This window comes from Panicum virgatum, chromosome 8K, assembly GCF_016808335.1.
Source record: "Panicum virgatum strain AP13 chromosome 8K, P.virgatum_v5, whole genome shotgun sequence".
Taxonomy (NCBI): Eukaryota; Viridiplantae; Streptophyta; class Magnoliopsida; order Poales; family Poaceae; genus Panicum; species Panicum virgatum.
The window spans coordinates 39245947-39272777 of record NC_053143.1 but is presented as its reverse complement, the minus strand read 5'-3'; the positions used below and the strand labels follow the sequence as shown (position 1 = coordinate 39272777).

The 26831-nt window shown below is 50.1% G+C and overlaps 1 protein-coding gene and 1 long non-coding RNA gene across 2 annotated transcripts; one reads left to right on the top strand and one right to left on the bottom strand.

Moving 5' to 3' along the window:
- Positions 1-11904: 11904 nt before the first annotated feature.
- Positions 11905-14502, top strand: LOC120644610. The gene is made up of 3 exons (XR_005663848.1): positions 11905-12480; positions 12584-13530; positions 13662-14502. It is a non-coding gene; the product is annotated as an uncharacterized LOC120644610 (long non-coding RNA).
- A 3604-nt stretch (positions 14503-18106) lies between these two features.
- On the bottom strand, positions 18107-26601 carry LOC120644609 (aminopeptidase P1-like). Its single transcript, XM_039921260.1, has 16 exons — positions 26276-26601; positions 26063-26126; positions 24064-24203; positions 23383-23667; positions 23164-23286; positions 22806-23048; positions 21623-21709; positions 21336-21403; positions 21055-21118; positions 20411-20545; positions 20251-20331; positions 19569-19623; positions 19020-19124; positions 18852-18923; positions 18600-18724; positions 18107-18494 (listed from the first exon to the last, which is right to left on the bottom strand). Exons 1-16 carry the CDS (start codon positions 26378-26380, stop codon positions 18327-18329), a joined length of 1920 nt encoding a protein of 639 aa, XP_039777194.1. The 5' UTR covers positions 26381-26601; the 3' UTR covers positions 18107-18326.
- Positions 26602-26831: the final 230 nt, after the last annotated feature.

Genomic DNA, 26831 nt, shown 5'->3' with positions numbered 1-26831 from the left:
CCGCCGTGTGGGACTGCCGATTTCTTCATTCTTGCTGCTGCTGCTGGAAGACTTCGGCCTCCAACTTCAGCATCTGACGCCGCACTCCCTCCTCCTGACGTCCATCTTCGTGCACCTATGCGAGATGTTCGTAGGAGTTCGGCGCTGCGTCATCCTCTTCCGCTACTTCTTCATTCTGGTGAGGTCCGGAAGGAGCAGGGACGAAGTGGGAGGGTACTACTTCCAGATAAGGAGCGACCTGCCGACTCCTGACATTCCCGGCCTTGCTGGCGGAAGGTGGGAGGAGTGGCGCAGGGATTGGGTGATCGCCACCACCGAAGCCAACGAGCGCCTTGCCCTGCCGATCGCGGGGCCCGCCTCCGACAAAGCATCCTGGAGGGCCAAGCCGTCGCTGCAGCCGGAGTTCGACTCCGTGCTGGACAAGATCAGGTCGCTGGCAGAGAGCGGCCTCACCTCATGGCACGTGCTCGGCGACTTCGTGAAGCGGCGGATCGCCCCCCTGAAGCAGCGGCCACGACCGGCGTGGAGCTTCACCGGCCTCAACGATTGCAGCAGGACCCACCACGGGGAGGGAAGCGACCTGACCCAGGAGGCCTTGGAGGTCCTGGTGCGGAACGTGACGGGAGACACCTTCATCCCGGAGAACCTGATCCTCCCGCAGGGCATAGTCCCCCTCTGCGAGGACTCCGCGAGGGTGGCGGTGCTGGCAACCCTGCCGACTCTGGACGACGGGGGACTGGCCCCACGCCAGACCGGAGGCGACGCGAACCGCGGGCTCCGGATCCCTGGCACGTCCGGGGATCAGGCTACGCTGGGCGCTGCGGGGTCCGGCGTCACTACGAAGGGGAAACAGGCCGCGGCTAGCAGCGCGGCCGCGGCCGGCTCTAGCCGGGCTCAGAGCAGCTCCGGTGCGTCGTCGGGGGGCGCAGGCCGGCGGAGGCTACTCCGGGGCGACGGGACCCTAGTCTTGGAGCCCGCCGCGAAGCGCCAGAGGTCTTCTGAGGGCGCAGGCCAAGGTAGCTCCCGGGCTGCCGGCCCCCACGGGTCCTCTGGCGCAACTGGACCACCACCATCGCCGCCGAGGAATCATCGCGCCGGCAGCAAGAGCAGCAGCAGCAGGAGCAGCCGCAAGAGCAGCGGCAGCAGGCACGCGGACGGCAGCAGCAACAACAGGTGCGACCCCGGGTTGCGCCCATGCCGCAGCCGCAGGAACAGCAGCAACGGGTGCAGGCCCGGGTTGCGCCTACATCGCAGCTGCACGGGCAACAACAGCAACAGCAACAGCAGCAGCCACAAGAGAAGAGGCCCGGGCTCCGGGACGCTGGGGTACCCCGGTACTGCTGGGTTAGTGTCATCCTGCTCTCCTTGCCTGCGCCGGTGTTCTGTTTGTTCGTTTTTGTTGATGGCTTTTCTGCTTTGCTACCAGGGCTTCCCGCCCCAGCGGTTCTTCTACCACCGTTGGCACATCAGCAGGTGCCCGGGCGGCGGCGACCTCGGCATCGACAGCGACGGTGGCAGCAGGTGCGGGACCCTCAGGTACGGCGTCCTGCTGCTTACTCCGTGGCACATGATGCGATGCTGACTGTCATGCCATTTCCCAGACTCTGCAGTGCTCAGTGCAGCAGCGGCGGCGGCGGTGGCGCCGGTGCTGGGTGCAGCCGCACCCGACACGGTGGTGGAGGTGCCAGTGCAGGGCGCAGCCGCTCCTGACGCATCGGTGGAGGGGGCACCCGATGCGGCCCGCGTCCGCTACGGCGGCAGCGGGAGTGCCGGAGTTAGGCTCGGCCGCGCCCGACTCGGCGGCAGCGGGGGCGCCAGAGCTGGGTCCGGCTGCACCCGACTCGGCGGCAGCGGGGGCGCCGGAGCTGGGTCCGGCCGCGCCCGACTCGGCAGCAGCAGCGGGGCGCCGGAGCTGGGTCCGGCCGCGCCCGACTCGGCAGCAGCAGGGGCGCCGGAGCTGGGCTCGGCCGCTCCCGACTCGGCGGCATCGGGGGCGCCGGAGCTGCGCTCGGCCGCTCCCGACTCGGCAGCAGCGGGGGCGCCGGAGCTGAGCTCGGCCGCTCCCGACTCGGCAGCAGCGGGGGCGCCGGAGCTGGGCTCGGCCGCTCCCGACTCAGCAGCAGCGGAGGCGCCGGAGATGGGTCCGACCGCGCCCGACTCGGCGGCGGCGGAGGCGCCGGAGACAAGTGCCGCAGCGGAAGCCCCTACCTCCAGCTCCGGTCCTGTTGCGGAGGAAGAGTTGGAGGTGGTGTTTGGCAGACGGCTCCTGCAGCTCCAATCCCCGGAGGAGGATGCGACTCCGCTTCCTCAGGTGCTGTTGCGAGTTCGGCGGTCAATCGAGGAGGCAACCTCCTCTGCCGAGGCGGCCTTCCGGCAGGAGTGGTCTGCACTGGAGAGCGAGCGCCAGCGTCTCTCCGACTGGCACACCCGCCTAGAAGCGCACACGAAGGCAGAAGCCTCCCGCGCTGCGGAAGCTCGGTCGAAGCTCAAGTCGGACCAAGAGGCCTACCGAGCCAGCCTTAAGAAGGTGTTTGACCGAGAGCTCGCAGTGTCGAACCGGGAGAAATCCTTGGCGCAGCGGGAGCAGGACTTCACCCTGGAGGTTGTTGGCTTCGCTGCTCAGCGGTCCGACCTCGAGGCTCACCTCGCAGTTCAACAGTCCGAGCTGGAGAGTCGCAGCGAGGACCTCGAGTTCCGGAGGCAAGAGCTCGACGTCTTCTCTGCGACTCTGCAGGGATGGCGCGAGCAACTGCAGGAGAGAGCCAGCCAGCTGGCTGCCGACGAGGCGGATCTGGAGGAGGGCCGGAAGTCCCTCGCCAAGCGGGAGGCCCACGCCACCGGCATAGAGAAGGAGCTCGGGCACCAGCGAGAGTCGCTCAAGAAGCTGAAGGCATATGCGGAGCAGAAGGAGGCCAAGCTGGAGGAGCGGTCCCGCGAGCTCGAGGAGAGATCCCGCGAGCTCGAGGAGAGGTCCCGCGAGGTGGAGGCGGCCAAGGCGGCCTTGGACACCCGGGTGCAGGAGGCTGTCCGGGAGGCGGTCCAGAAGCACCAGGAAGACCAGCGCGCTGGAGCCCAGCGGATCGCTGACTGGGCGGCCGAAGCGAGCCTCGCACTGGTGCCATTTGGAATGAGCCCGATCCAGGTGGCGGAGCCGCCAGCTTCGATAGCTGACGCCCTCCCAGTGTTGAGCTCTGCTTTGGATAGGCTCCAGCGCCTGGGGCCGGTCCTTACTGGACAGCTTGAAACCGAGGGCCGCGAGCTGATCCGGATGGTGGCGGAGCACATCCTGACCTGCCTCCGGAGCCACGACCCGGCCATCTCGCTGGCGCCCGTGGTCGATGGCCCTGTAGCAGAGACGGAGGCCGCCGCTCGGGACAGCGTGCGGGAGGTCGTTGACTTCGTCGCCGCCTACTTCAAGCGAGAGCCTGCGGACCCTTAGGCTGGGGATTGTATCTTTTTTCCTTTGCATTATGTAACAAACATTGTATTAGTTGAAAGTTTTTGAAATAGAAGAAACTTCAACTTAGCTGTTTGTCGGTTGTTGATTTGCGGTATGCGGCACCCCGGCGCCCTGGCCCCCTGGCGGATAGGTTCAGTTGTTTGGACCTGTCTGCCACGTGAGCCGTAGAAGATACTCCGGACCTCCTTGGGCATAGGTGTCACATAGTTTGTAAGACGAGCAAGCGTCTTGTTCCCTGCGTAGCATACAGAACTACAGAGAGAAGAATCAAATTTGCTTATATGGTAGCAATGATACTGCAACTTAGCTGTTTGGCGCATGCAGAATCCATTCATGGTGTCTGGAACAAGGTGGATGCTCGGGCCCCCTGGGAGATAGACTCAGTTGTTTTGAGTCTGTCTACCATTGAAACCGGACCTTGGTCTGCATGAAGGCTTTGAAGCGGATGCCAGGACCCCCTGGTAGGTAGGCTCAATGGTTTGAGGCTGGCTACCACCCTAGAGGCGGCTTAACCTGTGTACCACTTCAAATTCACAGCTTAGTAGCAGGCCCGCGGGACTCATCCCTGACCAGTGCCAGGCTGGTATAGGGTCCGGGGCTCAAGATGCGCAGGTCCAGGTAGGTCAGTGCTTGTTACAGAGTGGTGGAGTGCGTAGGCTTAGGGTCGGAACCAGGCTAAAGCGCTACGCAGGGCTCCGGACCATTCCAGGAGACAGCACGATCTTTCCGGACCTGGCTTCACCGTCCCAGACCCTTCGCAGCAGTGGGTGAGGTCACTTTGCTGTGCTCGATCCTTTGAGATATAGTGCTGGACATGCCGTGTTGGACTTAGGAAGCCAGCTCTTGAGTTGGGACGAGGTCCGGGCCCCTAATTACCCGGCTCCAGGTACTAGAGCACTCGTTACAGGGTGGTGGAGAGTGCAGGCTTTTGGGTACGGAACCAGCTAAGCTGCTACACTGGGCTCCGAACTGCCCCAGGAAACAAGTACCCGCTCCCCAGAGTAGGTCTCTAGGGGTCCGGACCCCTCTCCAGCAGCAAGAGGGTCCGGACCTGTACGGTAGTCCAGCAGCTCAATGCGGATCTTAGTTGCAGCAACAAGAGTGGAGGTCCCGCGGGGGTTAGAAAAAGGAGAAAATTCTGAGAATCGAAATGCGTAATTTAGCTTTGACACAAAGATAGAACTAGGAGAAATTCTTTCCTTTGCAACCTCGATGTACATGGCTTGCACGATGGATATCAGAGGCCGGGTTTACGAGGTCGGACCTCTGCCGCTCTGAGCCGCGCGTTAGCCGACGGTGCGATGGATGCCAGAGGTCGGGTTTACGAGGGTGGCCCTCGACCGCTCTGGGCCGCACGCTGACTCTATCTTATTACAAAGGAAAAGTTATTTCCCTGCTCTGCCTAGGTGTAAAACTTACGCAGATGCTCTATGTTCCACGGGTTGGGCAGCGGCACTCCGTCTTCTGTGGCGAGGCGAACGCATCCGGGCCGGCATACCTCCGTAACCTTGAAAGGCCCCTCCAAGCTGGGGGAGAGTTTGTGGAGCCCCGCTCGGTTCAGGATCCGCCTGAGGATGAGGTCGCCAGCCCGGAGCTCCCTACTGTGCACGAACCGTTGATGATAGCGCCGGAGCGCCTGGTTGTAACGTGCATTTCGGATTGCTGCTCGCCACCTTCGCTCGTCAACGAAGTCCACGTCATCGCACCGCAGCTGCTCCTGCATGGATTCGTCAAAGGCCTGGACCCGTGGGGAGCCCAGGTGAATTTCTGGGGGAAGGCATGCTTCGGCCCCGTAGACCAGGAAGAACGGAGTCTCCCCGGTAGCTCGGCCGGGTGTGGTCCGGTTGCCCCATAGTACACTCGGAAGCTCGTCAACCCATTTGGCTCCATGCTTTTTCAAGCAGTTGTAGGTGCGGGTCTTGAGTCCCCTGAGGATCTCTGCATTCGCTCTCTCAACCTGTCCATTGCTGCGGGGATGTGCCACGGACGCAAAGCATAGCTGGATGCCGATGTCCTCACAGTACTCTTGGAAGAGTCTGCTTTTGAATTGGGTCCCGTTGTCCGCGATGATGCGGTTTGGGACGCCAAATCTGCACACAATGGACCTGAGGAATGCGACTGCTGATTTCTTAGTAATATTCACCACAGGAGTAACTTCCGGCCACTTGGTGAACTTGTCGATGGCGACATAGAGGAACCGGTACCCGCCGACAGCCCGGGGGAAAGGCCCCAGGATATCCACACCCCACACAGCGAATGGCCATGAGGGTGGAATCATCTGCAGGGCTTGAGCTGGGGTGTGTATTTGCTTTGCATGGAACTGGCATGCTTTGCAGGACCTTACCAGCTCAGCCGCATCCTGGAGTGCTGTTGGCCAGTAGAAGCCATGCCGAAAGGCCTTGCCAACAAGCGTGCGAGAGGAGGAATGACTTCCGCACTCGCCTCCATGGATCTCCGCGAGCAGTTCGCGGCCCTCTCCCTGGGAAATGCATCGCATGAGGATTCCGTTGGCGCCACGGCGGTAGAGATCCCCTTCTACCACCGCGTAGCGTTTAGCCAATCGGACTATGCGCTCAGCGGACACATCGTCGTCAGGGAGGATGTTATCCTTCAGGTAGCCCCGGATCTCGGAGATCCATGCATCGGGAGCTCCCAAAGCAGGTAGGAGTGGCTCCGTGAGGACACCAGGTTCCTCATCAGAACACACAGCCCCGGTTGGGCACCATAGGTGGAATGCTGCCGGGACCGCTAGCTTCGAGGTGCCAGCTTGATCCCCCTCACCCGGCTCGGCAGGCTGGGCGGTAGGTTTCAGCAGCCGTCTTTCAAAGACACCCTCAGGCACAGATGCCCAGGTAGATGCTCTCGCAGAGAGATCATCTGCTGCTGAGTTGTGCTCGCGGGGAACGTGTTGCAGTTCCAAGGCGTCGAAGTCCTTCTCGAGCTTCCTCACGTGAATGAGGTATGCCGCGAGCTGGGGATTGTTGCAGTTGCAATCCCCTCGGACCTGCTTGATGATCAGCTGGGAGTCCCCCTTCACCAGAAGCTGCCGGACCCCCAATGAGAGGGCTTGCGTCAGGCCGAAGATCAGAGCCTCGTATTCCGCCATGTTGTTAGTGGCCTTGAACTCAAGGTGCACCATGTACTTCAGCTGATCTCCGTTTGGGTCGATGAGGACCACACCAGCCCCGGACCACTTCTCGCGGGCGGACCCATCAAAGAAGAGTGTCCAGTGAGGCTCGGTGAAGACTGGTGTCCTGATTTCCGGCTCCGGCGGTCCAGCATTTATGACCGGACCCCCAGGGTTGCTTGGGGAAGGAGTCCACTCCGCTATGAAATCAGCCAGGATCTGGCTCTTGACCGCGTGGCGTGGCTGGAAATCCAGTTGGAATTCTGCCAGCTCTGCTGCCCACTTGGCGATATTGCCTGTGGCGTTGGAGTTGTGTAGGATCGCTCTTAATGGGTAAGAGGTCACTACAACAACTCGGTGTGCTTGAAAGTAGTGGCGCAGTTTCCTGGACGCAATAAGTATTGCATAGATAAGCTTATGCGTCTCAAGATACCTAGCCTTTGCCTCATGGAGGACTTCACTGACGTAGTAGACTGGCTTTTGGACGGTCCGGACCCTAGTTCCTGGGTCCGGCTCGCCCTTGTCCATCACATCTGTCCCTTGGGCCCCCAGTGGTTCTGGGTTCCCACTGGGATGAGGCTCCTCCGGACCTGCCTGTGCAGGGCCCGGACCTTCAAGCTGGGGTGAGGCTGACGGGCCCCCGTGTCGGGGGTCCGGCTCACCACCCTTGGCCAAGGAGTCCTTGGTGCTCCCCTGGGGAGTTTGCTCCATCCTTTCGGCGACCAGCACCATGCTGACCGCCTCCGCAGATGCAGCAAGATACAGAAACAACGGCTCACCGGGTTCTGGAGCCACCAGTACTGGCAGCGAGGTGAGGCGCTGCTTCAGCTCCTGGAAGGCTTGTTCAGCCTCTTCGGTCCATGAAAATGGACCGGACCTCCTCAACAGCTTGAAGAAGGGAAGGGCCCTCTCAGCCAGCCTCGATATGAAGCGGCTAAGAGCAGCGAGAGATCCAGTAAGCTTCTGGACGTCCTTGATACGGCCAGGAGGCCTCATTGCTTCGATCGCCTTGATCTTGGCTGGGTTTGCCTCAATGCCTCGATGTGAGACCAGGAAACCTAGCAGCTTCCCTGCTGAGACGCCGAAGATGCACTTCTCTGGGTTCAGCTTGGTGCGCGTGGCGCGAAGACGGTCGAAGACGAGGGACAGGTCCTCCACTAGTGTTGACCCTACCTTAGTCTTGACCACAATGTCATCGACATAAACCTCAACAATATTTCTAATTAGATTACAGAAGGTTTTGTTCATAGCTCGTACAAACGTGGGTAAGGCATTCCTTAGACCATACGGCATGACAATGTAGCAATAAAGCCCATCTACTGTTACAAAGGCAGTATGCTTCCTATCCTCTCTAGACATCTGAATCTGGTAGAAACCAGAGTATGCATCTAGGAAAGACAAAAGTTCACACCCGGAGGTGGAGTCCACGATCTGATCGATACGCGGAAGAGGATAGGGGTCTCTTGGACATGCCTTGTTGAGGCTGGTGTAGTCGATGCACATCCGGAGCTTCCCGTTGGCCTTTGGGACGACGACCGGATTGGCCAACCACTCGGGATGGTGGACCTCCTCGATGAAGCCGGCGTGTAGGAGCTTGTGGACTTCTTCGCGGATGAAGTTCTGCCGCTCCACGGACTGCTTCCGAGGCTTCTGGCGCACCGGCGTGGCGTCAGGGTAGATCCTCAGATTGTGCTCGATCACTTCCCTGGGGATCCCGGGCATCTGTGACGGTTCCCAGGCGAACACGTCGACATTTGCCCGGAGGAAAGCGATGAGCGCGTCTTCCTATTTCTCCTCCAGGTTTCCCGCGATGCGGGTGGTCCTGGTGGAGTCTGTTCCAATCTGTACCGACTTCACGAGAACTTGGTCCGGGTCAGATGGTTGGACCTTGGGAGCCTTTGCAGGCGCCCTGGGTTGCGAGGTGGACGGATCCTCCTCGGAGCGTGCAGCCTCTGCCGCCAGAGTATGCAGTCTCTCAACTGCAGCGACAGCAGCGGTGCGGTCACCCTGCACGGTGAGGACTCCGGCAGGGGAAGGCATCTTCAGGACCAAATACCCGTAGTGGGCAATGGCCATGAAGCGGTAGAGTGCCGGTCGGCCAATGATGGCGTTGAACGGGAGGTTCACCTCCGCAACATCGAACATGATGCTCTCTGTGCGGAAGTTCTCCTCGGTCCCGAACGTGACCGGCAATGTGATGCTCCCCAGGGGGAACACCGGGTGTGGGCCCACTCCGGAGAATGGGCGAGAGGGAGTCAGCTTGGACTCTGGGATCTGTAGCTGCTTAAATGCTGCATAACTGATGACGTTGAGACCAGCTCCACCGTCAATCAGCACGTGGTAGAGCCTCACGTTGGATATGACAGGAGCGGTGACTAAAGGTAGCACACCAGCTCCGGCCATATTCTCCGGGCAGTCGGATGGCCCGAAAGAGATGGTGGTGTTCATCCACCTCTGGTGCGGCGCCGCCCTCGGGACCCCCGGCTTTACCGAAAGGACCTCCCGGCGAAGGGTCTTCACGTCCCGCCGGGAGACAAGCTCCCAGCTCCCGCCATACATTACGTACAGCTTCTTGCGGCGGTCGCCGTTGTCGGAATCGGAGTCGTCGTTGTGATAGACGCCCTTTAGCTCTCGGGCGGGGGATTGGTACCCCAGCTCCTTCTCCCCGGCCGCGGCCCCACTGTCAGAGGCCTTCTCCTTGCCGGCCCGCTGGCGAGGAGGGGGTGAGCCATCCTTAGAGGACTGCTCACGCCGCCCACTGACCCGTTTCGCGAGCTTTTGGATCTCGCGGCAGTCAGCGGCGTTGTGGCGAGCGGTGGGATGCACTGGGCATGAACCTCCGCTTCCACCTTGCGGGCGAGGGCGTTTGCCGTGTGTATTCTGGCCCCCAGCCGCTGCAGCCGCAGCCGGCGCCGCTGCTGGCGCTGCTGCTGCAACGACTGGTCCGCCGGAATGCGGCTCCCCGCGACCCCGGTTCTTCTTCTTCTTCTTGCCACCGCCCTGAGCGGTAGCACTGGAGCCACCAGCTTTGGTGTCTCCATCTTGGGGGGCTGAGTGCCATGCACGGCCCTCAGCGGCCCTGGCACACTTGTCTGCCAGGGAGAAAAGCGTAGTGACGCTTTCCACCTCGTGCGTCGCCAGCTTCTCGAGCATCTTCTCATCACGCACCCCCTGACGGAAAGCAGTAATAATAGATGCATCTGAGATACGAGGAATGGTACCCCGTACCTTGGTGAAGCGCGAGATGAAAGCCCGAAGCGTTTCCCCGGGTTTTTGCCTCACGGCGTGAAGGTGTGCCTCCACACCATGCTGCTGGTAGGCGCTGGCGAAGTTCGCTGTGAACCTCGCACAGAGCTCTTCCCAGGACTGGATCGTCCCGGGTGTGAGATTCATGAGCCAGGTCCGGGCTGGCCCAGATAAGGCTACATGAAAGTAGCTTGCCATGACGGCGCCGTTGCCACCAGCCGCTGTGATGGCGGTAACGTACACCTGCAGGAATTCCGACGGGTTAGTAGTACCATCGTACTTTTCCGGCAGGTGGGGGCGGAACTTGGGTGGCCACGCCACGGCGCGGAGGTGCTCCGCAAGCGCAGCACAGCCCACCCCGGCCACCGGTGCGCCCGACTGAATCCGGGCGTTCACCGGAGGCCTGGGTGCCGCCGCGTCCAGATCAGCATTGAGGTTGCGTCCCTCAAAGTTGAGGCGGCGCTCTCGCGCCCTCTCGACAGCGATGCGGGCATCCTCCCCCGCGCGCCGGCGGTTGAGCTCCGCCCGCAAGTCTTCTGTTCGTGCACCCCTCACGGTAGGGGAGCGCACAGATGCCGATGCACCGCCCTGACGCTGGTGGTAAGGTACCACCGCGTTGCCAGGCGGAGGTCGTTGCCCAGTCTTTGCAGAACTGGGGGAGGCCTGAGCCAGATGGAGGAGACGATCGACGTCGTCCCGCCACTGCCTCAGGGCGTCTGGCGAGGCTGCCTCAGCCGGGGGGTTGCGAAGCAACTCCCTAGCCGCTGCCAGCGCTCCGCCGCTCGCAGCCTGTGAGGGGACCCTTGACGGGCGCCCTGACTCTTGCCGGCGGGCGGCGCGCGCCACCGCCAACGGTGCCTGCTCCACAGGCACAGTTGCCCCTGGAGCAGGAACGCGAGAGGCATGTGGCGTGGAGGACGCCACCCCCTCCGTCATCTCCACGTCGTCTACGCGAACCATGGGAACGAAGAAGATGATGGAATGCGACCAGCTGGTCCCCCTACCTGGCGCGCCAAATGTCGTGGTGCTGCAAACCACAGCCGGGTGGCGGAAGGCACCCGCCCTAGCCCAGAGGGTGTGTACTCGGGGGTTAGCTAGTCTTAGATCAATCTTCCTCAAGAACTCGATGAACACAGCAAGATTTAGAGTGGTTCGGGCCGCCGGAGCGTAATACCCTACGTCCACTGTGTGTTGTATTGCCTTCCCACGAGAGTGAGAAGGTGCGAGAGTTTCCGCCTGTCTGGATTGTGGAGATTGTCCTGTGCACAGCGGGCACCTCCCTTTTATATCTCAAGGGGGCGCGTACACGGCTGTTGGATCCCCGACAGGTGGGTCCAACGATGCGATATAAAATAACGGGGTGTTCATACATTATGGCGTTGCAGGCGAAGGGGATCTCTCTCTTGGATTCGCTCGCCTGCTCCCGGAGCCCTCCGTCCATCATGTCTTGGCGCTGTCTTGTCGAGACGGAGCCCGACGCAGCTAGTAGCATCGCCTGTTACGTAGCTGAGCGGCTGTGTAGGGAGCGGCGTAGGTGGCATGATGGAAAAGTGCCGGGCCGTCGTATCCATTTAATGCGGCAGACGGGCTCTGCGCGGGCGCGGCTCAGGCGGCTCCACTGTGCTCCTTGGTAATACGCGGCGCGCAGCGGGGCCTGACAAAAGGCTGTCTCGTGTACCGCGGCGGCAGAGCACGCCTTGTCCATCGCATTAAATGCGGTATGTGGGCGAGTCTTCCTGCGGAAGACTCGCGCACAACCCCACGTCTCCGGGACACGTGGCGGCTCCGGACCCCTACACGGTGAGGGGAGTCCGGACGGGCGCAGGAGGTCCCGGACCCCTCTGGGGGTCCGAGGCCTCGGCGGTCAGCTCGGAGCTTCCCTTTTGTGTAGACACGTGGCGTCACCGGACCCATCCTCAGGCGGGGAATGGTCCGGGGCCGTTGGCCTGGTGAGGGAAAAACCTGGCCTGTGGGGCCTGGCTACTCCATCTTTCCCGCGCAGCTACGGGTAACTACGCGGGTCCTGCCTTGCTGCAGTAAGAGTGGGTATCCCTGTCACAGGGTACCGACACACTTGATTTACCTACTCAACCAACCTTGCTGTGTTACTAAATCTTGCTCTGTCAATAATTTTGGAAGTAAAGCAAAGTGTTTGGGTTTAGTGGTTTAGGATTAGGTGATTTCTGGTTAGGTGGTTTTGGGTTCAGTGTTTAGGGTTTAGGGTTTTAAGTTTACTATTTAGCTTTTTATTGTTTAGGGTTTAGGGGGTTTAGTGTTTTCAGGGTTTAGGTGTTTACTGTTTACTGATTTAGGTTATAGGGTTTAGGGTTTAAAGTTTTGGATTTAGGGTTTAGGATGTAGGGTTTACGGTTTTCAGGGTTTAGTTGTTTTAATGTCTAGGGGTTTAGGTTTTACGGTTTAGGTTTTAGGATTTATGATCTGAGGGTTACGGTATAGGGTTCTAGCATTTAGGGATTTGTTTTCATGTGCTCATTATTGTTCGTTTCCATTTCTTTGCATTAAATCTAATGTCGATGATTTGTTAGGGAAAAAATATCGGCTGGTGTCTCCTTTTCACTGAGTGAAAAGTGATCAATCCTCATCCAATACATCCGAGCGTGCTTATTCCTTTGACCTTTACAAGCAGGTGAGTCTTTTTGGTTTGGTTGACATGTACCAAAGCTTATTTTTTAGACCCATGTTTTTTTTTTCCCAACTTATGATTTTAAGCTCCACGATATTTTTGTCAGGGAATGAAACAGAAACTAAAGATTTCTCCAAGGATGGTTCTTCTGAATGTTCTCAAATCTGTTGGAATTGTGGATCCTGTCTTTACATGTGTTGCCAAAGGGTGCTTAGCCTAGCGGTTAAGACACTCGAGCGGCACTTCACAGGTCCTGAGTTCGAATCCCCGTGGGAGCGAATTTCAAGCTGTGGTTAAAAAAATCCTCTCGCCGGTCCCGTGTGCCAAAGCACTGGTTAAGAGCCGGCCCAGGTCGGCCTGAGGACCGTGTATGGCCCAGGCAATTCCCAGGGGTTACGATTCCCAGTGTCAAGGCGGGGCTGGGGTTCGGAGATTTTCTCGGTCGGGAAGCCGAGGCTTCTTCTTAGCTTAATACCGGTGGGGCGGTCTTTCCCCACCCGGCCGAGTCATTACATGTGTTGATTTTTCTGGTTCATTCCAATGCACCATTCAATTTGAAACTGATCTGCCCTGTGCTCAGCTACCTCGGATTACCAAGGCAAGGATAATTGGAGATGTTTGTAGTACTGAGGACTGTGCAGAGGCAAGTGCTATCAGGAAGGCCTTTGAAAATCTAGATTATAAGCACAATGTGAGGGTTGTTGACATCAGCACACACAAAACTAGTGTTTTGAACTTAAGTGTAGGTCTGTCTATTCAAGGGTGCTAGACGCTATCAAGTGTGTGGAGAAAATGCTGGAGCAGTGGTCAGCATGTTGTGATGTGCTATACGGTGTGAAGAAGGCTACTTATAGCAACAAATATTGTGTGTTGCTTACACACAATGACTATCTCCAATGTCCGTTTCTTCTCAAGCTGCACAGGGAAGTTGACACCTTGGCCCGGTCTTCATTGGATGATATCACAGATTTCCAGGCTATGCTGAAACCAGTGATTACTGAGTTAGAAAACTACCGGGAAGTTTCAAGGTCTAAGCCATACACTGGATCCAAGGTCTGTATTCTTCAAACTTGAAATTGGCATTGCCATTCAGTTCTACAATAGTGCTTTAAATTATTCTGTGTTTCACACTTTCATTACTAGCATTCTATTCATTAATTTGTCATTACGTCCGTCACTTGCAGTCTTTTGTTATCGATGGGAACTTCTTTGATGTGGACTTGTTGTGTCTCGTTCTTGAGAAGCTCAAGTTTGATCCTCCTCAGTTCCTGACAACAAATGAAGACAATGAATTGTCCCATGGGAAGGTGCAACTTAATATTCCTAAGTCACCGCACCATAGCCACCCTACTGTTCTTAATGTTGCTGCCTATTGCCCAATGTCATCCCTTTAAGAAGCTAATAATTCAGCTGCTAGGGAAGCCATCCTTTACTTGGAAAGAGAATTCAATTTTGAGGTCATTGGTTACTACCATGAAGAGTTGGAGCTTATTCATGGTGAGCTCGATTTCCTTGATGATCTTAACCATCGCATTCTCTTCCTTGGGAGGACTGTCATCAAATTCAGGGGTCAAGCTGACCAGAGGTTAAAAACCACTGCTACTGCTGTGAATGGGCTTGCTGAAAATGATGAGTTGTTTGTTAATGGTACCACAGATGAGAGACTTTTTCTGAGCAAGTGCCTTAGGTCGGTGGAGTATGCCAAGGATAAGTGCTGGGACCTTTATCTTGCTGCATCTCACAAGCTGGAGAATCTGACCTCTGATTGAAGTTGAATCAGTAGATGTGCCACGAACTGCTGTTGATGGTAGTGTTCTTAGGTTAGTGCCTTAGGTCTGTTGATGTAGATGTGCCATGGAAACTTGAACCTGCTTTTGTTAACTACCTAGGTAGTGACTAACTATTTGGTATTGTAATATGTGTGTGCTATACGTCTGGGTTGCCTTATATTATCACTCATGTGCTACTGGTATCTATCTATGTGCCACTTGAGACTTGATTGTGGCTCTATGTTATGTTTTATTCCTTGGCGCTGTGCATCTTCCATTGCTTTTTATTGGCCTTAAGGGCTATAATGTTCTGTCTTAGCGCGGTCATAATTGGAGTGTCACACACAAAATATCAACCAATGCGGTCATAATTATGCAGTTACAACAAAATGGCATTGTGTGTAATGATTTGGACTGCAGTTTTTTGTGTACACCGTCAAAGTACAAGTAGGATCTGCAGCCCTCATCTTCCTAAACAGCTCAAGAGTTTTCTTGATATCATCATCCCTTTGCTCCTTTGCTATTTGAGCACAGATTGTTCTCAAAGATCTCCTGGTAAATGGTATATTCTCCATACTTCCATACAGGCTGCCCATTATGCAATGAAGCTTGCTTAGGGTGACATTATTTTCCCTTAAATACTTCACCGTATCTCTTACTGAGTACTCAATCTTCTTATGAGATCCCCATTCTTTTTTTTTTCCGGCGTCTGTTGCTGAAAATTCATGGTTATGTTCCTTCACAGTTACAACCTTTTGTCTTGCTCTTTGTCCTTTTGTCAAACCCCTGTAAATAATGCAAGAAAATGGTTTTATATTCATGTGAGTCTAGAAGCGAATGTGTCAGCTGAAACATTTCAAGGTTACAGACATGCTTTCTTTAATAGTTACAATAAAATTACCTGTCTCTGACAGACCACCTCTCTCATGGTCTGGTAGCCAGCCTTGTTTTTGTCCCAATTCCCCTTCTTTGTTCCAAACCCAACCTCCCATGAATGCATATTGTAGAACTCAACGGCCTCTTCTTCGCAATCAAATGACAAGCCAACATATGGCCGGAAAATGTACTTTGGGTTCAGCCCAGCTTCTTTTGCTTCACAGTAATTTCTTATTGCCATTTCAGCTGCACCCATCCCTGTTGGTTTGCGGTAAGCTACACGATCGACGCCGTCCTTCACTCTCCTCCTGTATTAGAAGCATGGATATATCATCTATGAATACAATCCATTTTTTTCTAATAAATACTGCAATGGTTCGCCCCATTTATGATAGACACCACTGGAATACTAACCTTTTTTTCCATGGAGCTCCACTGGAGTCACGAGATGCCACAGCCACGTTATTATCTTGGACAGGGCTTGCAGAACAGTTAGTTTGAGCACCTAAATCATCCATTATCTTATTTGTGTTGCCCTCCCCTTTTCTAACCAATTCACCCGTTGAGTAGAATATATCCCAATCAACTTGCTGAAGATCTTTTTCACTAGCTATTGGTAATGTTGACTTGTCTAGAACAACCAAATCTTCAGGTTCATCAACTTCCTGAATAATTTCTTGTTGGGTACTTTCAGACGTGTCCCCATCACTCTGTAACTCACAGCTTGTTCCATCCAACTGATATATATTTGTACCACTATCAGATGTGTATTCAGAATCTGCTGATTCTTTATTTGCTTCAGAAATTACTAGCATTTGTTCCTGTGTTCCACTACTGCTAGAAGGCATGGTTCCCCCCATTATGACTCCATATAGTAGTTGCTGGTAAGAACCCAAGAATGCTGACAAGAAAGAAAATTATGTTCTTGTTCCTCTTTATTAGAGCAGAAACGCATAAATAGAATTCAATTAGTCCTAAAACCAAGTCATATTATATCTCTCTACCTTGTTTGACTTATCTTGTCTATCTAGATTTTCTATAACCAAAGGAATAACATTGTAGTACGAGGTTCAAAAAAGTTAATGCATCAACAGTTACCTAGACATATTTTTGCTTCTTGCAGGTTTAAAAAATTGACATCGATCCATTTACCTTGATACTTGTAGGGCGTTACTGTTGGTAATATGCCCAAGAGGCAATCATGCTTGGGCCGGATATAATCCAAGAAGGAATAGAACCCTAATGGGCCTCTAGTTTGAAAGCCCATTAGTGGGGTCTATATAATGAGGGGCGGGGCTGTAGGAGGAGGACATTCTCTCGCGCCACAAACCCTAGCTGCCGTCGCCTCTCCTTCCTGCCAAACCCTAGCCGAGCACGCGGTGCTAGCACACCGGTGATCGGCGTTCCCGCACTATACGTGTGGACTTCGAGGAGGCGCCGCTGCCTTGCTGTGGTGCTGATCGGCGGGACAAGCAGGAGCTCGGAGCTGCGATCTGCTTTCTCATCACCGACGTGCATCTACGTTGGATCAAGTCTACTCCAACGCATCTTCCGCTGCACCTGCGCGTCTAGTGGTAACGATCCATGATCACTCGCTTACATGAGATCCTTGTTGAACGCGGTAGCTAGCGTAGCGTCCTCGTTTCCTAACAGTGGTACCAGAGCGATCATGTTCAGCTTTTGGTCTGGATGCGCATATAGAGATATGCTTTTGTTTAGGGTTTTGCAATCTGTTCATATTCGATATATAGATTGGTGCACGGTGTGGGATCGGTACGAGTTGATAGCATCGCGGTGACTGTTGATTGGTTCGTGGTCTCTCTATTGTGCGCACGACTTGCCCATACCGGCTGGAATCACCATCTGGGCTAACTGTGCAAACGAGAAGAGATTGAACTGATGGATCCGAGTCATGTGTTGCGGTCTTCTCCGATGTACCAATCGCAATGGTCAATATGATTGATCTAGTGAAAATAAGAGACATTATGAATGACCCTGAATCGGCTTGATTGGATCAATCCAAAGAGATTTTCATAGCGAATCTATAGATGCGATCTATGATTTCCCGAAGAGCATTCTATTGATAGCGGCCTCTTCATACCCCTAGGTAGAATCCGTTCTACGCCTAACTTGTTCTTGCAGGGTATGATATGAATGGTATGGCCTCAAAATCATGTGATGATCTATGTGTAATAAGTTGTGTGACTTGTATGTCAATAAGCTGGAGCAAAGAAGAAGCGCACGTCCGCACTTGGCGATGGCGATGGATTGGAAGCGTGGTGTTTGCAGAGTGGTGGTCCTTGCATAGTTCGGTGTGGGTTGTTCTTGCTTGAGGTTTTGCGGCGATGTCGTGCGGCGCGGGTTGATGTCTCAATTTGATTGAGCGATATTCTTAGTGTTAGGTTTGTTGTTGCTTGATCAGGTAGGTTGGATCGCGTCACTCTGTTAATTTGATTAGTCTGGATTTCATCTTACTCATGCTTGGTTCGTTTCAAAAATATTGTCCGCACACTTCTTTTTTTCTATACCGCCCACACTGGGAGCAACAGCCCACAAGCGGGAAATCAACCCACAAGCCTCCCCGTATTCTGCTCTCCACCATGAAAAAAATGGTGTAACATTTCGCACCGGGCTCTCGAAAGTAAATTTGAGTACTGAAGCACAGAATTTCAGTATTGACTTTATGATCTCGCAGCTCAACAATGCCCGATAATCTCACACCGGTAGAAATGGGCAAAAAAACAAAAACAAAAACATTGAGCCAATATTGGCGCCAATGAGCCATCTAGTGGCAGCACGCAGACGCTTATTACAGAGACTCGAGATGCTCACTGATGGAGAACATGGCATCGGCAAGTCAAGAGACACCTGCCCCGTGCGTTCGTAATTCAACACAGGGCCCGGTATGGTATCAGAGAAAGGCAGCTGCTGAGGGACTAATGGTATCGCTATCGTAAGCAAATAACCTTGAGGGCAAGCCATCGTTATTCGGGGTGAAAGATCAACAGGTTATTTAATTTGAAAACTGTATGTACATTATCCAGCACTTAATTTTATTTCGAGACTGACTCCATTTTCGCAGCAAGAATAACTTGAAGAAGAACAATTTGTCTACGCATTTTCCTTCGCTGGTGTTATTTTGCATACGAGGAGGAGCAGGGAATCTATCTACGCACGGGACGCTACAGCACTACATGAATGGGCTCAGCCACTTAGGGCAATGGGCTCAGTGGCTTTCCGCAGCCATTCTTTCTCTTGCTCGTTCAGATAGGGTTCCAAGATTCTCCGGCAGTCAGAGTGGTATGTGTTTACCCACTCGATCTCGACAGGGGTCAGCAGCTTGGGGTCTATCATTTTGGCCTGGTATGGAGCCTGCATCACAGAAGAGATTAATCAATGGATGATAAAACAAGTGTTATTTGGATAGTCAGATGATACTGACACAGAAGAATAGGAAATCAAGCAAGCTATGCTTACCCATGTTATATGTTCAAATGCCAGATAACCTTTATCTCCAAAATTAAATTTAGCATTGGCCTCTTTGCAAATAAGAACATTCTCCAATCTGATACCAAAGCTCCCATCTTCATAATAACCAGGCTCTGCAAGGAAGGATCATGCAATTATTAGTTCAATAAAAATCTATATCACCAACATTGGCATACTATATAAATTTGACATCAAACTGCAAATAATTAAAACAAATTTCGAAGTAGGATATTCACTGACCATCTGTTACAGTCATTGATGCTTGTAATGGCACATTTCGAGCAGTAGGTCTGAAGCTAATTAGATGAGGACCTAGTTCAGAAAAGACAGATGAACAGCTTCATCATTTCAGGGCAGCCATAAAATTAGACGAACTGAGATAGTATAAGGGGAACCTGTCAGTCAAACCTTCATGAACATTCAAATACGACCCGATTCCATGGCCTGTACCATGCCGATAGTCAAGACCCTCTCTCCATAGTGGGGCTCGTGAAAGAATATCAAGAGCATGCCCTGCAAGCATTAGTGAGGTTCAGTACAACAAATTTATGGAATTCCATTACAGTTCAGAATAGATGATTCCTGTAACAAACATTAGTGTTAGGAGTATACATATGATAAAAAAACAACTTCCTACAGTCTCTTGCAGCATTCTGGATGGATCACGATTACAGCTGATACCTTGTCACAGCTATAATAAGTTAATAACATATGTAAGCTGACTTGTTTTTTGCCAGCTTTAGAGCCTTCGAGGGGCAAATGGTAGAAGTATAAGGGTGGCCCGTCTTTAAGACAATTAATTTATTTGAACGAAAAATAATTTAATATAAGGTCCTATTTCGAACCCTAAGGTAATGGTCATTTTATGTTTAGAACAAAATACTGATACCAAGGCAGCTATGACTTGATCCAACCATATTTCACTGTAATAATTTTGAAGAGTCAAACAGAACTCGCCTGTTGTCCCGTTAGGAAATACAGCAATGTCAAGTGCGATGTGGCCTTTCAGTACCTATTTTCAACACAAATCGATTCTGTATTAGAAATTGACCAACCACAGGGACCAAAACTGAAGTGGCAATGATTCTAACATGAGTTTTAATAATTTCAGGAATTCACGATGAAGTTCACTGTAATGATAGATACATAAAATCTTAGCTGGTTAGATTACTATCTTTTTGTAAAACGCCAGAATAATGAGAAGCTTTCAGAGTAATAAAGACTGGCATAGAAAAAGCATATTGCAGTCCATTCATTTGCTGTCTCCCAGTAGAAACTGATGGTTTAGTGAAAGAGTAATGCAATTATTGCAATAGATGAAATATATGGACTTAGGGTACGATGAAAAAAAAACACTTCAAAATTATTACTATCTTTTTGTAAAACGCCAGAATAATGAGAAGCTTTCAAAGTAATAAAGAGTGGCATAGAAAAAGCATATTGCAGTCCATTCATTTGCTGTCTCCCAGTAGAAACTGATGGTTTAGTGAAAGAGTAATGCAATTATTGCAATAGATGAAATATATGGACTTAGGGTATGATGAAAAAAAAACACTTCCTAAACAAATGCTGGATTACACAATAATATCCATCCTTCTGAAATCCCAATAAAATATTGCAGCAAAAAAATAGCACTTACTGCTGTGTAGCATGACTTCTCATGTTCTAAGGGTTTACCAAAATGTACAGTTCTTGTAATGTCCGTTGTACCATCCAAGTACTGCAGGTACACCATAATGGAAGAGGTCAGCAGATTCAAGAGATCTAACAACATAAAGCTACAGTTCAGGATTAAATACCTGTGCCCCAGAGTCACAAAGGTAGATTTTATCAGCATCCATTTCCGAACATGTGCTAGCTTCAGGTTTATAGTGAATAACTGCTGCATTTGGTCCCACAGATGAAATTGTAGGAAAACTCAAACCTCTGAAGTGCTGTAAAAATATTGTAACTTGTCACACATTGCAGTGAAAGCAAAAATGCTCTCTAGCCTCTATGAAAGAATGCACTTTAGATCTAGTCATCCAACAACATCATAAGAAATGATGACAAAAACCAAAGGCATTGTCCTAATTTGCTTTTCACTTTATTGAACAGCAAATATGCATCAATGAAATCATACAAATCCAATAAAAAGTAGTTTTAGCAATTTATGTTTGACTCTCAACCAATACAGCTGAAGCAACTGGGAACTTGGCTAAAACACATGATTTACAGTCGTCCAGAAGGATATCAACATCCACTTGAACTGTGACAAAGATAATTACAAGGAACAAGGTGTATTAGGATATTCGACAAATTATTCCCACTAAAAGTGACCTCTGCTGGGCTCACTTCCAAGTTCCAAAGTTAAGGCCGGTAACAGGCTAACAGCAGCAATAGCAGATTTAAATGATATATGTATCCAATTACTACAATAACATATAATCTTGCCACTGTATACCTCTTTTGTTGCACGGAAGCCTTCAAGTTTATCACTGACAGAAACCTCAGTAAGTTTGGTTGCTCTGCAGAACAGAAAAGAGATAAAACCATTAAAACAACTGTAAATTTGGATTTGAGACCATTAAAACACTGGAGTATTATAAACAATTTTTAAAAAAAAAAATGGTGCATAAACAAGCCAATCTAATGCAATGTGTTGTAGGCAACATCTCCTTGATAGATAATATGACGCCCAAAACAAACTACCAGTATACAAATAGGAATATAGGATACACTTACGAAATTCCCTTTTTATGTGATCCTTTTATTTCACTGAAGTAACCAGAAGCTCCATAGTTCTCCTGCATCTGAATTAGGAAAAAAGAATATCATAGTATCAGACCAAGTACTGAACAGCAACTACAATTTCTGAGAACAATTAGTAAGCTTGCAGAATCACCAAAGCAGAAAAGCACCTCTGAAGATGCAAACAAAGCTGGTGTACACATGGCAAACCAGGAGTATACAAAATTCAAGCCTTAAGTTCAGACATATATTAGTATGATGAGAAATTAATCTATGCTTACCTGATTATCCAGCCAAGAAAGGTATTGCACAACAGCCGCACCATCTCGAATGTGCGCCTTCCTTAACCCATCCAGTTCTGTGGCATTCTACACCATTTTTGCAAAGAGATTAAAAAAAATCTAGACAAACAAACATGCTAAATTCCAAGAATTGCAAATTCATAAACTATCTGTGAACCATAAATATTTAATAGGAAAAAAAGTACAAAAAAAATTCTCTGTGATGCATTTCTGGTGCATGTGTTTCTATTCTTCCACCAATTCAGATTTTTTTTTTCTCGAAAACGCAGGAGAGATGCGCCTCAATATATTAAGAAGAAGAAAGGAGGAAAAAAGAGCCTCCAGTACACCAATTCAGATTTTGAACAAAGCACAAATCAAAAGATGAGGAAAGAAGTCTTTACTCGTACAAATTGCGATTAGAATTTTAATTCCATAACAAAATGGGATAGAATACCAGCAACTACATTATTGTTTTAATATTCCAGAATCAAGATCAACAAAAAAAATTCAAAATTACACTGCGAAAGTCTAAAATGGCATGTATTTGACAACAGATGAAGTACTGATAAATATTTCTCATTACTATATGATATTATACAGATAAATTACTATAATATCTTACGGAAGTTACTAAACAGTCCTAACAGAGATGTATCTTTTTCACCAAAACGGGGTGGTTGTTAACATGTTCTTGAATATACCTGAGAAATTTGTCCGGCACAATTTGTTAGTTTTTCCATGTTCTTTTAGCATTATCAATCATAATTCATAACTGAGCAGTATTTGTAGTTAGTCTGGCTGATTGGCACACAGTTTTTGTTTATTATTCTATATTACTAAAGCCATATTACGAATGATATATTATATTGTACTGACATAATGTTCCCCTCACTTTCATTTCCATGCCCATACTCTCTAATCATTCTGATGTAAAAGAAATGACAGATATGTGATAATTAATTAAACATCTTCCACATCCAGCTCAAATTAACACATCCATCCAGCTAGCAAGTTGAGTAAACTAGCAAGTCCCATGCTTTCTAAAACTTACCTGACACAACCACAATTCAAGGAGTGCTAACATATCGACATATCATATTAAAGTATTGAAAGTTCTACAGTTGATTTTTCGTACAATTTTGTACTAAAACTAGCACAAGAGAGAAGAAAGTAAGTTCACTTTAACAGCCTTCGGAAGGGCAACTGGTGATTGAAGTGCCAAAACTTGATGCGGGCTCAACTTTGAGTAGAGTGCAAGGCAACATGAGGCAGAATCAATCCAAATTTTTGAACCTTCCACATTGATATCGTTTTCCCCATGCACAAAACTTTTTAGATTGCCAGATGCAAGTAGACTCACATCTGATTGAACCATTTCATAGTCTCTTATATCAATACCATTTTCAACCATGTATTTCTGAACCTGTAAAATAGAAGAATCACATAACAAAGATATTACACCATAACCTACAAATTTTCTAAAACAGTACAATTCAATAATCATCAAAAGAAGATATGTGCTACGTCAATTAACTGACCTCAGCTGTTACTTTTCTCTTGTCCACATAAAAGAAAGCACTGTGCAAGGTTACAATAGCATAAGAATGAACCACTGGGCTATAATCCACATCACTTCCTCGAATGTTGTACAACCAAGCAACCTAAACAACCATTATTAGAAAATAAAGGAAATTAGAAACACCACAACCCCAACGAAAATTATGAAAAATGAAACAACTTCAAATAATATAATATACCTCATCAAGAGCAGTTATTATAATTGCAGTAGCTTTTTCATGTAATAGCTTTTCTCTTAGCTCCTTGATCTTTTCTGATACACTACGCCCTGCAAATTCTACTGGGTGTACAATTACAGGCCTAGGTTCGACTGGTGGGCGATCCATCCATACTTCATCCACCAAGTCAATAGAAAGCTGAAACAAAGTCTGGTGCTTCTTTGAAAATGCATGCTCATATCTTTGAGCAGAGTCAACTGAAATACACCATGGATTGATTCCAATGGCAGCTCCATCTGCCAAATTCTGAGAGCACAACAAAAAAAACGCAACAAATTAGCCAGAAGTAAAATTCAATACAGAACACCAGAAATTTAGTCAATCACCAAAACCTTTTAAAATGATAGCTATTAATTTTCTCACGACAAACTGAAAATCCTGGTGCGAATTTCAAATCTACTGCATCATCCCCAGAAAACCAAGTATATCCTAGTGGCATCCCCACAAAAACTGGGAAATTTTTGTTTTAAAAGAAAGTAAAAAAAGGAAACCATATTTGTATTTCACAACAACAAATTGTGGATGATTTCAAAGATATAAACCAGTCACTGCCATGTACGAGTTACTAGGTGAGTGGTTTTGTTTGGAATCTTAGAAGGAAACAAAGCACAAATGAGCCTCACAAAGGAAGCAAGTGCTTACATCAGCTATCCAAGCTTCAACCGGTGGGTCTTCTCCCATGCGCATTAATTTCCAGCGATTACTCAGTTGCTGTGTTGCTTGCAAGAAGTAGCGTCCATCCGTCCACAACAAGGCCTCATTCATGGTGATAAGAGCCAAGCCTGTTTAAATTTCAACATACACACTAACTGAGAAATTAAAGCGACACCCAGCAAATTGTTTAAGACCTCAACCAAATGCTAACACTAAGTACAAACAGTAATACAATACAAGCGAAAAAAGGTTGTTCCATGTTCAGATTCAATTAGGGAATTATCACAGAGAGACAGTTACATTGTTGTCCAAATCAATTTACAGCCCCACCCCTGTACACCCATCACACAGAGTAACAAATAGTTGTGCTGACAATAATAGACTCCAAAGTGTAGCTTTGACCACTATTCTACAATAGATGGAACATATCTATACAGTTATATAAATTTACAGTATGAAAGTACTTTTCATGTAAAGTCTAAACATACAAGTTTCGTGTTTTAAAATTTTCAAAAGTTTGATTCTTGTGGAAAATGTTAAGAATTTGTGGCTGGAGGGAGTATCTTTGTTGCAAGATTGAAGAAATACAAGTTTTACTCCTGGTAGCTTTGAATATAATCAATATCATCCCATTTACATAGTTTGCATTAAATTGACCAACCTACTGCCCTCATCTATTTTCTGATCAAGGTACATAAGACAACACGGATATCTACAGAGATCAGTAAGCAAAAGTGCATATAATATGATTTCTCATTGATAAGTTCAATATATTACTAAACAAGGTACCATGCAAATGTGGAAATTGTGGAAACAAGGTTGCACATCAATGGCCTACCAAGTAAATTGTAACCTTGAACCATGGTCCATTATGTCTGTGGAGTGTGAACACAAGATCTTTCAAATTTATCATACACGATTACATACACAACTGCATCGGTTATCCACTGCATCTTCATATTTCTGTACAAGTGTACATGCTGAAATTTGCTTTTCTGTCTAACACGTAAGTACGTAACGCCAAAAATAGCCAATTGTCCCATCCTGACTAAGTGGCCAGCAATCTAAACTGTCCTTGATTGGGCCAAAGGTTTTGTCGTATTTGAATTTGTACGTTACTTTTCAGCTCCTAGAGAGGAAATCCTTTCTTTTGTTGTGACTATTTAATGACCATGCAAACTACGTAGAAAACCGCATTGCACTATGAAGGTAGAGGATTTTCAAATTTTGGCAGGACTATTTAAGATTTCTACAAACCATATTGTATTAGCCCAAGAGTTAATCTCCATAACTATTAGGGTGCGTTTGGCAGGGCTCCAGATTCTCCAAGAAACGTTTCAGATCCAGATTCTCCAAGAAACGTTTCAGATCCAGATTCTCCACAGAAACGTTTCTCTACTGAAACAGCGAGAATCGGTGAAACTGTTTGGCTACCGATCCAGATTCTCGCTGAAATGAACTAGAATCACCGAGAAACACCTATTATTTGGGTGATTATCATTCCTAGTACAAAAACAAGAAATGTTCCTCTGTTGAATCACTTCGCCAGATACCTGTTTGGCACAAATTCTGGTGATTCTTACGAGAAACGGAACCGATTCTCACAGCCAAACGCACCCTAACAGTCAGCAGCATTTGCTGACTCGATTCACACTGCAGAAATTACTAGCCCCAGACAAGGCCACACTGCCACAGGGATCCACCAATCTGTAGCACTCCATCGCCAAAACAGCTAACCCAACTAAAACAACACAGCGCAAGCACAGTCATATCTTATCATGCCGCGCTAACCCGTCTAACTGCCTCACTGCTTCCACAAACATCGATCTAGCAGCGGAAGCAGGAAGCACGAATACGCAATTGCCTGAAGTGCTACCCCAACCACGCCAAAATCACGCGAAACCTAATATTAAGCAGCAACAGGAAGAACACGACGACTCTCTCAAAATTGAACTAGGACGAGGAAGGGGTCGAACTCAGCACGCACCAGCGCTCCCCGTGAACCCGGAGATGAACTCCCGCCGCTTGTCCTGCTCCGAGACGTACTCGCTCTGCACGCACACAATCCACACCCATCGTCAGTCAGTCAGTCCGCGGGACGATCCGATCGAACGAAACCCTAACCCCGGCGAGCAGCCGGAGATCCGATCCCCCCCCCCCCCCCGATCTGCGCTGGGGGGAGCAGCGGCGCGGCACGGACCTGGTGCGCGTCCTCGGAGGGGACGACCAGCGCGTGGAGCGGCGGCGACTGGCCCGCCATGAGCCCGCGGATCACGTCCAGGAGCTGGTCCCTCGCCGCCGCCATTTTCCCCACCTCCGCCGGCGCCCGCCGCAGGCTCCCCCTCTCCTCTCGCTTCCGTCCTCGGCTGGGAAGCGCCGAAGTGGAGAGGTTTGTTGGATTTTCCGACGGCAAATGTGGAACGGGAGATAATATATCTCCTCGGGTCGTTGTACAAAGGAAAGCCGGCGGCGGCCAGAGCTTCAGGCGGAGTGGGCGGCGCAGGCCCCCGCCCACGAGTTGGCATGGGGCGCGGGACGCGTCGGGGGTCCCTATTTGTGTTCCGGAAGGTAGTAAGGTGATATATCTTTGGCCCAATAACAGCCCAACGTAGCAGGCCCAAAACAGCCCAACTAAATCTGGAGACAGCGTTTCGTTTTCCATTGACGTGTACCGTTTGCTTGAACAAAACAGTACTGGATAGTGTAGGACAACAACCGTAGGATCTTATAAATGCTACAGAACCATACAAACTGCC